The sequence below is a fragment of the Tachypleus tridentatus genome, chromosome 8, assembly GCF_004210375.1.
Source record: "Tachypleus tridentatus isolate NWPU-2018 chromosome 8, ASM421037v1, whole genome shotgun sequence".
Lineage (NCBI taxonomy): Eukaryota > Metazoa > Arthropoda > Merostomata > Xiphosura > Limulidae > Tachypleus > Tachypleus tridentatus.
In genome coordinates, this window is record NC_134832.1 from 95,750,911 (window position 1) to 95,768,360 (window position 17,450).

Here is a 17,450-nt window from a genome sequence, read left to right on the forward strand (position 1 = left end):
TGAAAACCATTCAACAAGAAGTATGGTCTACAATTAATTTACAACTATAAATTGAGGATCTGCTATTAAATGTAATTTAATGTTAACCTTTAAGATTATCATTGAACAGAGCTCTGGTGGCATCATTATGAACAAGTCTTAGATAATGTGGATATGATGGAATGTGACAGTCTTTATGCATAAGGTTATAAATGCAGTGTGGTAGACATCAATATTAATAAAATTCAAATGCACTCTTGATGTCATTGACCCTGCTAAAAGAACTCAAGGTATGGAATTTGGGTTTTGTGACACCCTAATAGTTAACGATGGTTAATAATACACAGATGAACACTGAATTTTCAAATAATACTTTCAATAAAAAATGAAATTCAATTTGTGAAATTAACATTTTTCAAATCTGAATATGCATTTCTAATAGATACCTCCTTCAGACACATACACTGCATTATTTACAGATTTGCCTATGAGACTTGCATGCTACTAGCCTTGAGGCAACACTGACCTAATTTCATTTGTTTTAAATTAACTGCACTGGTAAATAATGACATCATCATACAACAAAAGCCTTCCACCAATAGGATGGCAACACAACCTCAATGTGTAGTTACTCTCCTTATGTAGTTGCATTCCTGAGAATTCATTTGTTGATGAGGCGAGATAAAATACGCACCAAAAGTAGGATAATTAGGTGGGAATGTGTATGAAGGTATCTATCAGAAATACATCTTTAGATTAGTATAATGTTAACATCTGAAACAATAACTCACACAGAAAAGTCAGAATCCACTGTTCAATTACTGGAATGTCCAGTGCAAAACTGTACTTAGGTGAGCTCACTGCACAAAATGTCTAAAGGAATGACACCAAATGGTAGAGGCTCTATAGGGACACACCACTGGGAGACAGTACATCATCTTGACCAGGATATAATTAACCCCCTTAATTTAAGGATGGAATATGCAAATAAATGCCATGCATCATAGGGATGGGCAGAATGAGAACATGACCATTCAAGCACTTGCACACAAGTGGCTGGTGAGCCAATATATGTAGAGTGGTTGGGAGTGTATCTAGACCTCTTGTGCTCACCTCAAGTCTAATGAACACTCTAGCTGCATGATGAAATTAACATTAAAATTTACATTCTAATTTAAAGTTTTATATTATCTAAGTTTTAATACCTAGTATTTTTCCTAAATATTTACTTGTGAAAATATTGAGTCTTTTTTCATTACTAGTCTAAGTGCAAAGTGATTTCATACATGATTAAAAAATTACTTTCATCCCCAAAAACTCAAATATTATTTGTGTAATCAGTAATCTATAAAACATTCTACATTCACTTCAAATGTTTGTTTTCATTAAAATTTCATACTTTACCTGTAATTTAATTGATCTTGTAAACACCATAAAAAATAAGGAAATAAATACAAATTATGCTTTTTTTGTTTTAGAATGACAATTAGAACATGTAAATACAAAGGTTTAGTCTAAATAGCTCAAATCTTATAACATTATACATCTATGTATATTTATCACTGTTACTGTATCCAATAATATAAACTAAATTTGAGTCTTTATAAAATGACCTCTCTTGGCTGAGGTTTATTGAGCTAGTATTTTGTAAAATACAATCACATTTAAATTATTACACATGTAGGTTATTAGCATTTACAAATAAGTTTAAAATACAGAATAGTAAATAAATAAGTATAGCAAACTACCATATCTTCTAGTTATGATGACCTTTGTATTCATTTGCTTCTTTCCTAAGGTTGCTAAGCCTTTTCAAATTTTACATGTGGAGGATGTAGAAAAAAATAATACTTTTAGGTTTTATACATACCTTTGAAATAATTAAACTATTTAATTAATAACTATATTAATACCACAGAAGTACACTATAATTTATCTTGTTTAATAACTAAGCTGTAATGTATCTGAACAAAAATGTAATTCTGGATCAAACTAAAGACACAACATGCTTGCTATCTTGATTCAAAAGAACAAAGTAGCTTCCTACAACTTTAAAATGGCTGAAAAGGTTATTAGAGGGACATCCTGAGCTTTTTACTGGTTATTCACATCATATATTAAAGTAAGTGTATATACGAGCCTGTTTCCAAAATTAGGAAGTGGTTAGTAGGGTCACTGTGTCTGGTTCAGTACACAAGCCATATCTTAACAAACAAAAAATAAATAAGGTTCTTATTTTATATTCTAGTTTGTCAATACTAATAATATGAGTTCCTAGTTTGTATGAAATGGTAGACTCTGTATTCGAACATGACATACAAAAATTAATATTTAGGTGTGTACTTCCAATATTTACTTTTAAATTAAGAAATTAACTAATATATAGTATTAAAAATTGAATTATGATCTTTAATTTGACACCAAATATATTGACATAAATTCATAAAATAGTGGTTCAATAAATTTATAATGTAAGTCAACATATATGATCATCATCATGAACTTTCATTTGATATATTACAAGATATGGTTCTGTGAAGTTTTGTTTGACACATAAAATCCAAATTTGCTGCCCATGAAAAATTATTTCTGTAGCACTGCATTAAATAACATTAGCAATACTGAACAATAAAGATTTTGAAACTTTGTAGAATATACTGCTTTCAGGACCTGAAGATGAAAGGCAGAAGGCTTTCAAAATGTCGTCCTCTACACTTGTGTTTCCACAACAAGCAGTTGCCATCCATTCTACAAAGTTTCATCACAAATATTCTGCCTAAACAATCTATTAAAGAATAAAGACTTTAAATTTACACATATTCAAGATGCTCCAGAATTCTGGCAGCTGCTTTGAATCTTGGCCATCTCAGTTATTTTCAGTGATATGAATTTGAAAAAAAACACAAAAAACTAAAGTGGTAAAGACTTCATATTTGAAAACTTTTTAAATCAGACAATCCAAACCAAAATTATCAGTCTTTTATTTCATGAAAGTGATTGATTTTTGTCAAAATGCATAAAATTGTGTTTTATGATAGTGATATTATATATTTGATTTTTCAACTTTTTTAAACTTTGTCTTTGGGAAACAAAGCTCTATTGAAGCAGCACAAAACAATATACTTGAATTACAGATTGACTTGAAATTCCTATTAAAGGATTACACTTCTATTAAACTACCTGCAGTATCAGAAGGATACAAGTAGGGTCTATGGCATATATGGTTTTTTCTGCATTTTACCTTAACTATAATTACAGAAGGAAAAACATAACTTGTCATGGCTCAGTACACACTTCTTGTTATACAGTTTGTTATACTTTGCATGCTAAGAATCTTTGATGCTGCACTTTGGCTACCATGTGATAGTCTTTTTAATGACCTTGTGTATCTGTACTTGTTATTATAAAAGTAACTAAAATGTAAAAAACAGAAACTTATTACATTAGATAAGGTCAAGTTATGCAAAAGAAGGAAAAAATAACAATAAAATTATTTCACAATGTATGTTTGTAAGTAGTCCATGCATTATGTAATTCGATAGTATAAGCTATATGTTTGCTAAATGATTCATAACTTGTATGGTAGGATTATTAGTTATACATGACTTAAAAGGTAATAAAACAAAAAATTAAGTGTAAATAAATGTATACTGCCACAACCTTTAAGCTACTTAGAATATACAATTGTGGTTTCCTGTTACAATAGTTAGTCATTCCAGAAACAAAATAAGCATAATTTAGAATTGCTTCCTACTTTATTTTTTTTATGGTGGTTACAAGATTGATCAAGTCAACCAAACATGTACAGAATTACAGTAGAGATAATAACAGATAAAATAGTTACTCTAATAAAATATATTTGATTTTTATTTAGATGGATTTAGGAATTATGCAAATAAAATATTAAATTTTTCAGAATAATAAAAATATTTTAATCTTAACATGAAAAATCACTCTGCATTTAGAACAGTCAAGACTAATACACATAATTACGAACAAATGTTTAGTAAAAATGCACAAATAAAAACAGATTTTTGTCCTCAAAAGACTTTAAACTAACTAAAAACTTGTCAAATTTTCTGAAAAAAAAATAATTTAAGTACTTTGAAGTCATAGTATGTAAACCATCATGGTTACATGTTGGTTACAAGGCCATGTAAAATACATGAGCCTCTTGTAATAGGATTAAAGTGAAGTGTTCAACAAGTGTGCATGGGCCTAGTTCTGATAAAGTGGCAAGAATAATAGGATTATAATAATAAAATTTCAAGTACACATTTTTTATTTTGGTCTATTTGATTAAAATAAAATCCAGAATTTATAATTACAAAAATTAATTTTAAAATCTTCACTAACCACTAAATCTTCATTTTTGTTGTGTGAATCTGGTGAGGTTTTCCTTTCTGTAAGAATGTTACAAAAACAAATTTTACACAACTGATCACATAAATCTCATTAGTTTCCATTAAAATCAATTACTACAAAAGATATAATGGGAGTTGACAGGAAACCTGTAGCTATAAGTAAATACCTCAGCTATAAATAAAATGAACCTAACAGGTAAAAACAAGTACCACAGACTTTCTGGTTTCCTGAATGAATGACATTTGTAACACTGAAGAAGCTAAGGAGGAGAAAGAAAAACATGATACCACAACCTTCATTAATAACAGGTACCAGCAACAGTTGGTAGAGAAGAAAATAATGAAAATGAAACTACAAACATAAAGCCATATTTCCCCATACTACAGGTATTTCTGAAAAACTTAAGAGGAACGATAAGTAACATAAAGTTAGAACAGTATTTTAAAACCAATATACAATATAATCACAGTTAGTACACATATAATCACCTAAGACCTAATTAAGAGAAAAAACAGCACTTGCAACATGAACATGGATTACAATACAAAATAAGAATAAAAACAAAATTTAGAACTCTGAAATATAATAAACACATAGGAATCAATAATACTGATCTCTCTGCAGTAGCCCATCATATAAGAGAAGACCATATGATAAACTGGAATGATAGAAAAATAATACAGGATATGAGACAAACAAGGGTAAAAAGGAAAATGCCTTTTACACCCACCTAATCAATAGTACATGCAGTCTACCTACCATGGAAGTCCATAAAACATGAGGTTTCAACTTTGACAAAGAAAAAGAAAGTATTTCTTCATAAACATTTTATACATCCATACTATACGAAAATAATAAGAATTTGGGGTTCAAATCCATAGAAAGGCTAAAAATGAAGAACAATAATGTAACTGAAAATCTTTACCTATAATAAAATAGAAACTAGGAACTCTGCAGTGTATTATGTAAGTAACATTTCATATAAACTTTGCAAACAGTTTAGGTAATGAACTAAAGACATCCTGAGATCTTCTTAAAAAAACAGCTATGCAGAAAAAGTTGCTAAGAGAATAAATGACACATTTAAAAGAACAAAAGCATCAACCAAACAAATATAAATTGAAAAACAACAACTTTATCACCACTACATTTCACAACATTGAATATATCAGCAAAACCTAACTGAATTACAACAAATGGTTTATGAAGAAATACAACATTGATATAAACACTATATTCATACAACATTGAGGTATGAAAATCAAGAATTTTATCAATAACAATTACCCCACTGAAAATAAAAACAATGTAATCCTTTAGAAAATCAAAAACAACTCTTGTAAACACCATTACATAAAAAAAATAAAAGAGAAATGAACATAAGACCTATGTATCATCTTTAAAAACCTTCAAGTTTTTAAACATATCAAATAAACCTAAACATATCATTACTGAAAATCATGTTAAAGTTATCTAAAGTTATCAAGTTATATACCCATGAATCCCCTTCATTTATATTAATATTTCATTCACCTCCTTTTCCTAAAATGCTAATTAAAAGCCAACAACAAACACTGTCTTCACTATCACAAGTCTGTAACATACTTTCAAACACAAACTATTCATTGAATGTAACTGTTACCTGATTCTGATTTGATACTATGAGTCAAGAGATTGTATTAATTAAAATCAGAATATTTCTACTCTAAAAATTACTGTTATAATATTTTTGAATTAAAATAGTTAATTAATTAAAATTCAAAAAGGAGAATATTCCAAACAAGTGAATAATGCACCAGACATTTCATCAAGAAGAATTCTGGCCCTTACCAACACATAAACAGAATATATAACAGAAAACTTGTTAATAAATAGTACCTACTTATCAAAAAAAAAATTACCAGTCAACAATTAAATCTGCCTGAATACATAAAACCAACTGCCTATATCTATAGCTGTCTCTATAGCAGTTAGCAAGAAGTTTAGCATACCTTCAGTGTTGTGACTACAGCTTGGTTTATATTCACCAGCAATATTAACAAAAAATATTGTTAGCAAAATATGAATTTGAAAGTTTATAATTCATTTATTTGAACTGTTTCAGTAGTGTACTCAGATACACTGATTAATTTAATAGTCATTAATTTACATTTATGCCATGTCACCCATAATAACTAAACAAGCAAAGTAAGTTTCCAAATGTTAAAACACAACACAACACAACATTTTGTTTATACATCTTAAAACTTATGTTCCGACTTAAATTATGTTACAATTATTTAACGCTATACAAATGGAAGGACCTAAGTGTGCTATTACAACCATTTTAAAGTTATATTCAAAATTTAATTAAACTTCTACATTATTAACATATATTAAGAAACCTGACATCAAAGTATAGTTTATAATTCAGATCTGTATAATATCTAAGTCTTAATATTTTAATTTCAAAAGGATACATTCAAATACACTTCAAAATTGCATTTTTGAGTAACATCACATGGTGGCACTTTGATGTTAACATTTTCTAACATGAAAATGTATTTCCAAAGGTTACTTACCTCTCTCACCTATAACTACCCTAACTTTCATGTGAACTTTAAGCATTGGTAAACTTTTTAAAATTGCACCAGTCTTTAATACCCCTATTTTTTTGTGTCATTGCAACAACATGTGCTGGTCATGTATGACCACCCTCCACCAATCCAATTGTGCCCTCCATACTATTGAATGTAACTCCATCTACCCTTGCAACACCTGAAAACACCAGCAAATCAGTGCGGAGGAAGTGTTTGAATTGGATTAGTAGAGATAAATATCTATCAGAGATACAAGCACCTTGAGATATCATGTACTATGACAAGTGCAATCTAAGAACAATCTGAAAAAAATTAAAAATAAAAGTAAAATTATTAAAATATGTAAAAAGGAATCATGTTAAAATGGGTCCAAAGTCCAATTTTTGAATTAAATGCTTAAACTCAGTTAAAAAAGGCCAATGGCTTCTAAAAATTTAAAAACACAACAGAGGTGGGCAATGTCACCATGATCAATGACATCGACCAATGGCAAGGGTGAACCCATGGTTAAAATGTGTCTAAAGTGGTGCCGTTGCTCATGATTGTAACAAAGGCATGACAGTAAAATGTTGGATATCATGACTAGAGTGTCACACAGACCACACACTGGTGCATCAGACCCAGATAAAAGAAAATGATGAGTTAAAACACTGTGACCAATGCGCAGCAATGGGAGCAAGACAGCCAAAGTCTAATATAAGGTTTTATCTGGAAAAGCTTGTTATCACATTGCTCAATCCAAATAAATTACCAACTAAAACAGAGCTGAGTTTTAAGCACAGGACCATAGTTCATGTATGGGACAGACATGGTCGTGATAGCACAAGAGCAGAAGACTTAGCTGTGGCGTGAGCAAGCTCATTCCTACGAATACCAACTTGCAATCACCAAACCAAAACATACCATGGCAGAGCCCAAACTGTCAAATGATTTAGAACCATCCATACAAATAGGAATGGAAGGATGGTTCAAAGGTTGTTCAGAAAATAGAAGATGGTACTTCTAATTGGGAGTATCTGCCTTTTTCAGATGATTCAAAGAAAGATCACATTTGGGGATGGTAATAAGCCATGGTGGGAAGGGTTGACCAGTGACAACAGCAATGTCATCCAAGGACAGACCCATTTTAGCCAACTGTGCTTGGATACAAAGGCCAAAAGGGGCAATGGTAGACTGTCTATTCTGAAAATGCATGGCCCACTGATGAAGGAAAACACAACCCCAGGTGTGATGCTGTGGTGATGACTGATGTTTTGCCATATAGAGTAAAGACTGTTGCAAATGGAGGATATGCAGAGGAGACCCAGTGTACAAACTCTGAACTGAAGAAGTGTGGAAAGCCCCTGTTCACGATCAGGAACACTGAACATCCTCATACACTTGACACATAGCTGTTTGATGTGTAGAATAAAGGTCAGCTTATGGTAAAATATTAGCCTCAGGGACGATGGGGAGGACAACTTCTTTGAAATGGAGCTTGGGATCAGGGTGAATACTCCACTGGTGGCAGAAGTGCATACAAATGGTTTTAGAGTGAGAAAAGGTAAAACCGTTTGCTGTGGTCCACTTCAGTAAACAACTGAAGGCAGTCTATAGTTTCTGTTCAATAAATCTCATGCTCAATGACTGACATAAGATGTGTAAGTCATTGACATAGAAACTGATTGGAACTGTAGGGGGGCAGTTGCCCACTGATGGCATTATTCTTTATAACAAAAAGTATGACACTCAAGACACAGCCATGAGGGGCTTCAAGTTCTGTGGGAAAGAACAGGAAAGTGTCGAACCCACACGGACTTAGAATCTTTGGCCCAATAAAAAATGTTTAATAAAAACAGGCAAATGGCCACACAATCTGCAGAGGTGGAGGTCTCACAGGATGCTCTACCTCCAAGTAGTATCATAAACTTTCTCAAGGTAAAAAACTACTGAAAAAAAAAGTTGTCACTTGAGAAAGGCTTCCCTGATTGACATTTCAAGTTGAATCAGGTGGTCTATGATAGAGTGCTGTTGTTGGAAACTGCATTAGGTGGGTGAGAGGAGGTTGTTTGATTTGAGGAACCAAATTAAGTAGACAACTCATGAAAGTAATTGGATGGTAGTTTGAAGGAATCTTGGGATTGTTCCCAGGCTTAGAAAAAGAGTGACCAATATCATGGTGCTAAGCATCAGGAAAAATATTCTCCTACCAGGTTTGGTTAAAAGCAACCAGAAGAATAGCCAGAGAAGCAGGAATAAGATTGCACAGCATCTCGTAATGACTGCCGTCAGGCTTAACTGATGAACTGCCAGACCGATGAAGAGCAGGCTTGAGTTCCACCAGTGTAAAGAGGTGATTATACTCATAGAGATGATCAGCACAAAAGGAAAGAGGTGATCACTCTGCCAAAGTCTTAATTGTTAAGAAAATGGGCAATGAGGGATGGGTCAGAAGTGCTAGATGTACAAGAAACACTCTCAGCATCAGCATCTTCCTAGCCATCAGAGAGCAAAATAGAAAGGGAAGCAGGAGCATGCTGTCTATTGACCTTTCAGATCTTGTCCTTTTTAACTTTGGAACTGGTGGTAGAAGAGATGCTAGTTGTGAACTTAATCCAAGATTCCTTCTGGCTTTGACATCTTACCTGCTGAACATGTGCACAGGTCTGTTGGAAAGCAATGCAGTTTAAAAGTGTGGAATATCTACAAAAGGTATCCCAGGCAATTCTTAGCCTTCCATGCCTTGTGGCACATAGGATTCAACCATCGACAATACTGTGGAAAACATCTCAAAGTTTTAGGAATAGCATAAGGATCTGCTTGGATAATACAGTCAGTTACTACTGCCACATAGTCATCTATCGATGATTTACAGATGATGGCAGGAACAAGTTGTGAGAGAGCAGTGATAGAGGACCAGTTGGCCTGGTCTAGCTTCTACCATGGCATGTGGGTTGGGTGTCTTCCACCACCATCAGTCTCCTTCATTATGATAGGAAACTTATCACCTGCCCCATGGGTCACTGTCAATTATCAAGAGAAATGAGATATTAATAACAGTAAAAGACTGATTAAGTACATGAAAATAGGTATGAGTACCAATATTGAAAAAGAGAAAGGTTATGATTCAAGAGCATACATTCTACAGAATAACCCCTTCCATCAATATCAGTACCACCCCTGTAGTCACCCAGGATTAAAAAGGTAGAAGGCAACTGTTGAATGGGAGCATAAAGATATGATTGATCATAGGTCCCCTCAAGAAACAGGCAGAGAGAACAAACAGTGATGCTATGACCCAAGGAAACAAGGACGATCTCCTTGAATCCTGCCCTGGATTGAGTGGGCAGGTCTCCATGGGTAGATGAAGATTGCAGTGACTGAAAGTGTGAACAAGCAATTATTCTGTATTTTGGAGCTAAAGAAAAAGATGGACCCAAGGAAATGCTAGAAGTCGGAGCCAAAGGAGGTCGATCCAGGGAGCTACTGAAAGAAATGGTAAGAATAGAAATATGTCAACTCTCTTAACTGCAGAAAGCAAAATCTTCTTCAGGTGGCTTGAAAATAACTCTATCGAAGAAATGGAGAGATCTGTCCACACTTCCACTGTAACAGTGGAATGGAGTGCAGCAGCATACCTCCAAGATGGAGTGGTGGTCAGCAACTTTCTAGCCTTAGGGTAAGAAATGTTTTGAACTCTTTTCAAATGTTGTACCTCTTTTGAGCAAGAATGAAAGTAAGATGGGTGAGAGCCACTAAAATTAGCACAATGGGGGTCTGTTTTGCATTTGTAGGCATCATGGTCCTTGCCTCCACAATTAGCACACATTATGGAACCTCAACTTGATGACTTCAAGTGACCGAACCACTGACACTGAAAATATCTGAGAGGGTTCAGTGTTTAGATCAGCTGCCTTGTTGGTGGCAGGTGGACGTGGTGATGTAAATGTCAGTGGAGAAACCAGCAAGTATCTCTGACTTGAGGATGTTCTTCAAATCTCTCTGAACAATAACTCTGCACAATGAATTTAAAGTAGTGTGGGGAGTAACCTCAATGGGTATACCCCAATGGATGCACCACAATGCCAAACAAGGACACTGCATCAATGCCAGGGTTTTGTGAGCATTATACCCAAACATCAGCATCAGACACAATGTCCACAACACCTGTGAAGAACATCCAACACTGCTACCTGGTTGGCCCTAGCTTAAGTGGACCAGCTGACTAACCATCAGGGGACCACCCCAAGGCTACCAATCTACAGGAATTCAAGGCCAAAGTGGTGTGTTAGGGTTGGTCTCCTCCAGCACCAGGATCCTCTCCTCCATTTCACTTGGGTTGCCATGCATGGCAAACATGTGGGTGGATGTTTAGATCCCAGAGGAAATAAATTGAAGGTACAGAACCTTCTTTGAGAGGTCAACTCACCAAATACAAGAATCTGCACAGAGAAGGATACAAAAAGAAAACTTATCATAAAGAATCTGAGAATAAAAAGGCACCACGTTAACAAAAACAAAGGTTGTTTCAAAACTCACTCCCAATTAGAAGTGACCAGCAGTAAAGATAAAGAAAAAAAGGAACTATAATTAATAATATTAACAGTAAAAATGTAAAATATTAAACCAAATTAATACAAGAAACAAATTTTAAATGCAAGCTGTAAACTAAAGAAATCTAGATGGTAAAAAATATATAAATTTCAAACTTACATAACATTGATGAGAAAAGATATGAATGATGTAAATTACCAAGTGCAAAAATTGGACCTATACACTTAAGAAAAAAAAATTGCTAGCCTAATGTAAGGCACAAACTCTCTATGAAGAAAAGTTCATGCTTTCTCAGCATACGTCAAGAACCCTGAGACTAAGAACAAGTGACATAACCACAGTCTGTTTATGGTGAGAAATTTATCAACCACCACAAAAGACTCAAATTCAAATGAACAAAGTAGAATTCAGGAAACAGAATAATTTCAAAAACAAAGAAGCAGAAAATTAAACTTGAAACTGATATTAGTTGGTGATCAAGCATAATAACAAATTATGCAGTCACATGAAGAACAAAAAACACATGTCTAATACATGAGAATTGCCAATTGAGAAATTGAGGATTGCTCCACTAGTACAGAAGGTGCAGTGGGATTTGGTGGAAAGTATTCACATGATCAGCAAATGTTGCTGTAAGTACACAAAAAGAATAAAAGATTGTTGCACTTTTAATAAGTTTACCAATGCCAAGAGGACAAATGAAGGTCAAAATAGCTATTGTGAAGTGAAGGTAGTTTTTTGTTTTTTTAATTTTCCTTTTGTAAATTTTCTTTTCCTTAAAAGACTTCAGATTATTCAACCAATAGCAAACACAAAATAGAGTATAAATTTTCAAAAAATTATCTTTTCACTTTACTGATAATTCACTCTATTTGTTCAAACACATAAAATACCCCTTCCATGACCTCAGTGTTTTGAGAAATATCTTTTAACTCTTTGATATTGTTACTGGACAGGATTATAGCTATCAGAATGAGCTCATGCTAAATTACATAATCCAAATTATTATCTATTATTGTTTTATCTTTCAAAGCAAACAGTTCATTAGGAGACTTTGATGTGTTTAGATATTGCTCCCAACAGTAATAAAGTTTTTTAAACCTATTTATAGATTACTTTAGTGAGCCATATAAACCACAGTAGTTTGGAACATTCTATTCTAGTATCTGATATATTTTTTCTGTTCTAAAATGCATATTTGAAAGCTACATTAATTTGTTTTGAAGAGACAAAACAGTGACAAAAAATAGGCTTAATTAACTATTCACTCAAGTGCAAAAGATCTCAGAGCTAAAGTAAGTGCTACATTTCTTGCATTTATTAATGTATTTTATGTATTGTTATACATTTTTTTTAATTAGTTAAACCTAAAAATTAGAAACTTAAGTTACATAATAAAACTTAAATTTAAAAGAAACTTGTGATGACTGTTAAAGAAATCCAAGAAAAAAAAAGTACCTTAGGTTTCATTGTGTACTTTTTAACATTTTATTTATGGTACATTGATTATTTAACCAGTATTAAGGTAGAGAAAATAAGAAATAAAGTCTTATCAAAAACAAACTGATATTCATTTATAATACCCTAGAATGTTATGCAAATGAAATATGACAATTAAGATAAAAAACAAAGTATTTTTACTTTTAGCATGAAAATTAACTCACACCCAGACTGATTCAGTAAAAACTTTATAAATTCACAGACACATATCTTATTACAAAAAAATCTAATTTTTTGTGTACAACATACTTGTTAGGTTTGTCAAAAACATGCAAAATTTTATAAAAATACACATTTACTGAATTTAGAATTATAGTACACATGATTTAATGATTACAAAGTAAAAAAAAAAACTGGACAAGCCCATCTCAACATGTTCAAAAGGTATGAAGTATCGGTTATTAGAATAAGTGTTTAGGAGGCTGAAAATTTAAGTTGTGATTGCAACAATAACTACAAAAGGGCAAATTTTTTGTGTTACTGACATAACAATAAAAATGTCTAATAGAAAGTATTTTATAATAAAAACACAAGACACAACTGTACACACATCTTGATATCACTTCTTGCTCTAAAACATTTAACAGTTTTATAAACTTACCACTAAGGAAAGATTCAAGAAAATCCCTGAGTAATGGAACTTGGTAAAATTCTCTCCCTGGTGCTTCTGACTAGAAAAATAAATATACACAAAGAAACAAAAATTTGTGTTCTTTGCAAAATTAGTGGTTTTATCACTTTGTTTTCCTCTTATATCAAAATGATTAAAAAATTATTATGATGTCACACATCATGTGACAGTTCAGTCCTGTCTAACATCTAAAACAATTCATTAAAATACACTTAACCTCAACAAAAGTTTCATATGGTTAATAAGTGCTGGACCCAATTAAAAAGCAAATTTTATTTTTGCTGGAAAAATAAAACATTGTATTTCTTTTATTAATTTTCTAATGTTAATGATTTGAAAATAGAAATTCTCAAGTCATAAATACAATTTCTAACATTCAACAGCTACAATATGATAAATAAAATGAAATACACTTTTCTGGTTACAGTTTGAGTTTTCATGTAATTATGATATTTTCTTTATTAACACTATAGCAATCTCATTTTACCTGCAAAATTGCTACTGCTTCTTCTGGTGTAATGTGTTCCTGTCGAACTAGACATAATAAGAATTCTGAGAAGACTTCAGGCCGAATTTGTTTAACTAGCTGGTAATAGCATTAAGAAAAAAGAATAACAGCTCAAGTAACCATTTCTGACAATTTAGCAAAATAGTTCACAAGCAAGGTAACCATCTCATTTTACAAATAACAAAAATCTACTATAAAATACTTCAATAAACATTTTTCTGTTGAATTAAACACAATAAGTATTAAGAGAAGAGTTCAGGTTGAATTTGTTTAACTAGCTGGTAAAAGTATTAAAAAAACATAACAGCTCAGGCAATCAGTTATGATTATCTTACAACAAAAAATCACAAGCATCTGAAAAATAACCCAATGTATAAACAAAACCAAGTTACCATGAACTTCTTTAATAATAATGCAAGATGTTAAGTATATCAAGTTACGTATGTAATATACAAACTATTAAAGTAATAACCAACCTTTGAATTTCCTAAAAATCCACAATTACCTTACTATCTAAATTTCAATGGATGTAAACATACTTCACTAGATATTTTGTGCAACAACATATTAAAAAAGGTTTCATGTCAGATTGTACAAAAATAAGTTTTTACTGATAGTATTAAGTATGATGAAGTTTAGCCTTAACTAAACTAAAGCAAAAACATACACCTGAAGATGACCTAGGAAGATCGAAATGTTGTTCTCTCCTTATCAATATTGTTAATACCCATACCAGCCGTTCTAAGATACAAACTTGCTCATAACTCCATACTGATTCAGTCTAATGTCATTAACCTATACAGAACTCAATGTGTAAGCAAAAACAAACCAGAGTTGTCATCAGACTATGAGTTTTTGCTTTTAAATGATATTATAACTTGTTGGGTTACCAGTTGACTCTCAGTGACTTTGGCAGCCCACCTTTCAGGCTCTAAGCTTCTCAATGAAATAGCTTAATCTGGTGAATAAATTCCTTCAGCACCAATATCTCCCTATTCCCAATGCCTCAAGTCATATGCATATTGACAATGTCCCATCCTTGGGTGAAGTCAACAGCATTTTGCATCAACCTTAACATTAGGTGTGCCTTATTTGTCTGGAATCTTCCAGAATCAAGATAATACACTGGGTGCTGTATCTGATATTATATATATCTTTCTCATCAAATTCATTCAACATGTGCATTTCAACATCTACCCTGAACAAGAGTGACATGCTTCTAAACATGTGAAAGACACGATTTGTGTTAATCCTCGATAACAGACAAGTTACATACTACAACAAGCTGTTCAGTAAAGCTTATACTTGTTTGACCTAGTTTTATGCTGTAACTAGCGTAAGGTTGCATTTTGCTCCTCAATAATTGGTTGACAAACTTGTCACATTTGTACAAGTTAGGAGTCTATTGCGCTGGAAAATATATAATGAGCATGATTGCTACTGTAGGTAATTTAGGACTCTGGAACAATAGGCAATATATTATTATTTTTTCTCTGGTTTCCATCTTGTTTAGACATATTCCTCTCCAGAAGTCAGTGAATTCATACATTGAACTTTGAAGCCAGTTTGTTCAGTAAGATCAAGAACCTTCTTTGTTTGTGGGAATAAAGATCATTATATTTTTGTTTTACACTGACATTCAGTCTTTTCCTTCCCTGTTCATATTTATTCTATTTCCTGAATCTGGCTATTGCAGACTACTCCTAGTTTATCTACTGGCAATCACTATATACAAATACCATAGATTAAGTTATTATGTTACATTATGATGCCATGATCAAGAAAGAGTTTATTCTTGTGTTGTTTTATTTTGAATAAACCTTTTCCATTTGATTCAACTGTGACTGTAAAGTTTCTAAACCAAAATGAAAAATATCAAAAATATCTAGAACAAATTAAAGTTATTGCACTCTTTAAATTCTAAACATCTTATTTATGATATTACAAGCATGTAATTTGTTTATAGAAAAATTAAAGTTATTGCACCCTTTAACTTCTAAACATCTTACTTATGACATTACGAGCATATGATTTGTTTATAAAAAAAACTTTCAGTCATTTATGTACCAAGGATATATAACCATACACAGAGATTTCTCAAGCAAATGATTTTTAACAACTGATTGCACAAGTGTTTGATTTTTGTGCATTTAAAAATACTATATCATCTGAGAAGAATTGCAGAATATAAATGGAGACGTTATGCTGAAACTTTTACACAGCAGAAAATGTAGAATTACATGTAGAAATTTTTACACAGTGAGCTACTATTTACTTTTGGTAGCATTTTAATGAAAACCCAATCTATTCATTAAAATCATCCTTTTAACTCTCAACAATTTCAAAATCCTATCAATAATGAAAGAAAATAATTTATTTTTACTTAAAGATTTAAGAACAAATTGAAAACACTAACTTGGCCAAGAGGAGTAAGACTGCTGTTAGATGTAATAACTTGATGAACTTTTGTTACAGCTGTAATCATGTCTTCCTGAAAAATTAAAACATTAATAATAACTTTTTTTACCACCATGCATTCTTAAGGTTTTGTTTGTGAAAATAACTTCACAATTAGAAAACTACACTTTATACAGAATTAATCCATGATGAAAACAATATAACATGCAAGTTCCAACAATTTTCAAAAGAGGAGTTGTGTTTGCAATTTTGCATTATAGAGGAATGATTTGTGTCAAAGAATTGACATATTAGAGTCAAGGAGATTTATTAAATGAAACAAAAAGCACAGACATGCATGTGTATACACTTGAATGAAAATACATATAACTAATAACACAAACACAATAAAGTTAAAATATGAAATGATGTGTAATTTAAGATTCAGAAACACTAATCATTATAGCAATTATATTTTGACTATCTGCCATAAAAAACTTGTTGTATCTTAAAGAAAATAACAAGAAAAGGTAATAGCACATTTCATAATGCTAGTGAAAGTTACATCTATTGTTTTTGTTAAACACTAGTAAAGAGTCTTAAACTTCTAATAATTAATTTACTAATTCCACTCGTGCTATACCTGTATTTGAGACTGATTTCAGAAGCATTTAAAGAAGGTATTCAAATAGTTTCAATGACAAAAACAAAGCATTACTAACAATCATAAACAAGCTTATGTTTTGTGAGTTTGGGTTTGTTTAGAAGCCACATACTTTAGTTAACTTGGTGACACCAATCAAAGGTTTTGAATATGCATCAAAGTGATAAAGATAAATACCTGAAATACAAAATATCAACTATTTACTAAGTTAATATTTGAAGATTTAGTGTGAGAAAACAAAATGTTTTTATATGCTAATGATATTTTTCAAGGCTGTCTCACCTCCAACTTTAT

At 31.9% G+C, this 17,450-nt stretch overlaps 1 protein-coding gene across 7 annotated transcripts in view; it reads right to left on the reverse strand.

The window, feature by feature from the left end:
• Window positions 1-17,450, reverse strand: part of LOC143222993 (BLOC-2 complex member HPS3) — a 99,263-nt gene that overhangs the window by 26,033 nt on the left and 55,780 nt on the right. For all 7 annotated transcript variants that reach the window (XR_013012605.1, XR_013012603.1, XR_013012604.1 and 4 more), the window contains exons 13-16: window positions 16,512-16,586; window positions 14,075-14,173; window positions 13,558-13,627; window positions 4,336-4,382 (exon numbers count right to left, since the gene is read on the reverse strand). Coding sequence is in view for 4 of the 7 variants with exons in the window: in XM_076450326.1 (XP_076306441.1) it covers window positions 4,336-4,382; window positions 13,558-13,627; window positions 14,075-14,173; window positions 16,512-16,586 (291 nt within the window). In the remaining 3 variants the exon portion in view is untranslated. The remainder of the gene's footprint in view (window positions 1-4,335; window positions 4,383-13,557; window positions 13,628-14,074; window positions 14,174-16,511; window positions 16,587-17,450) is intronic.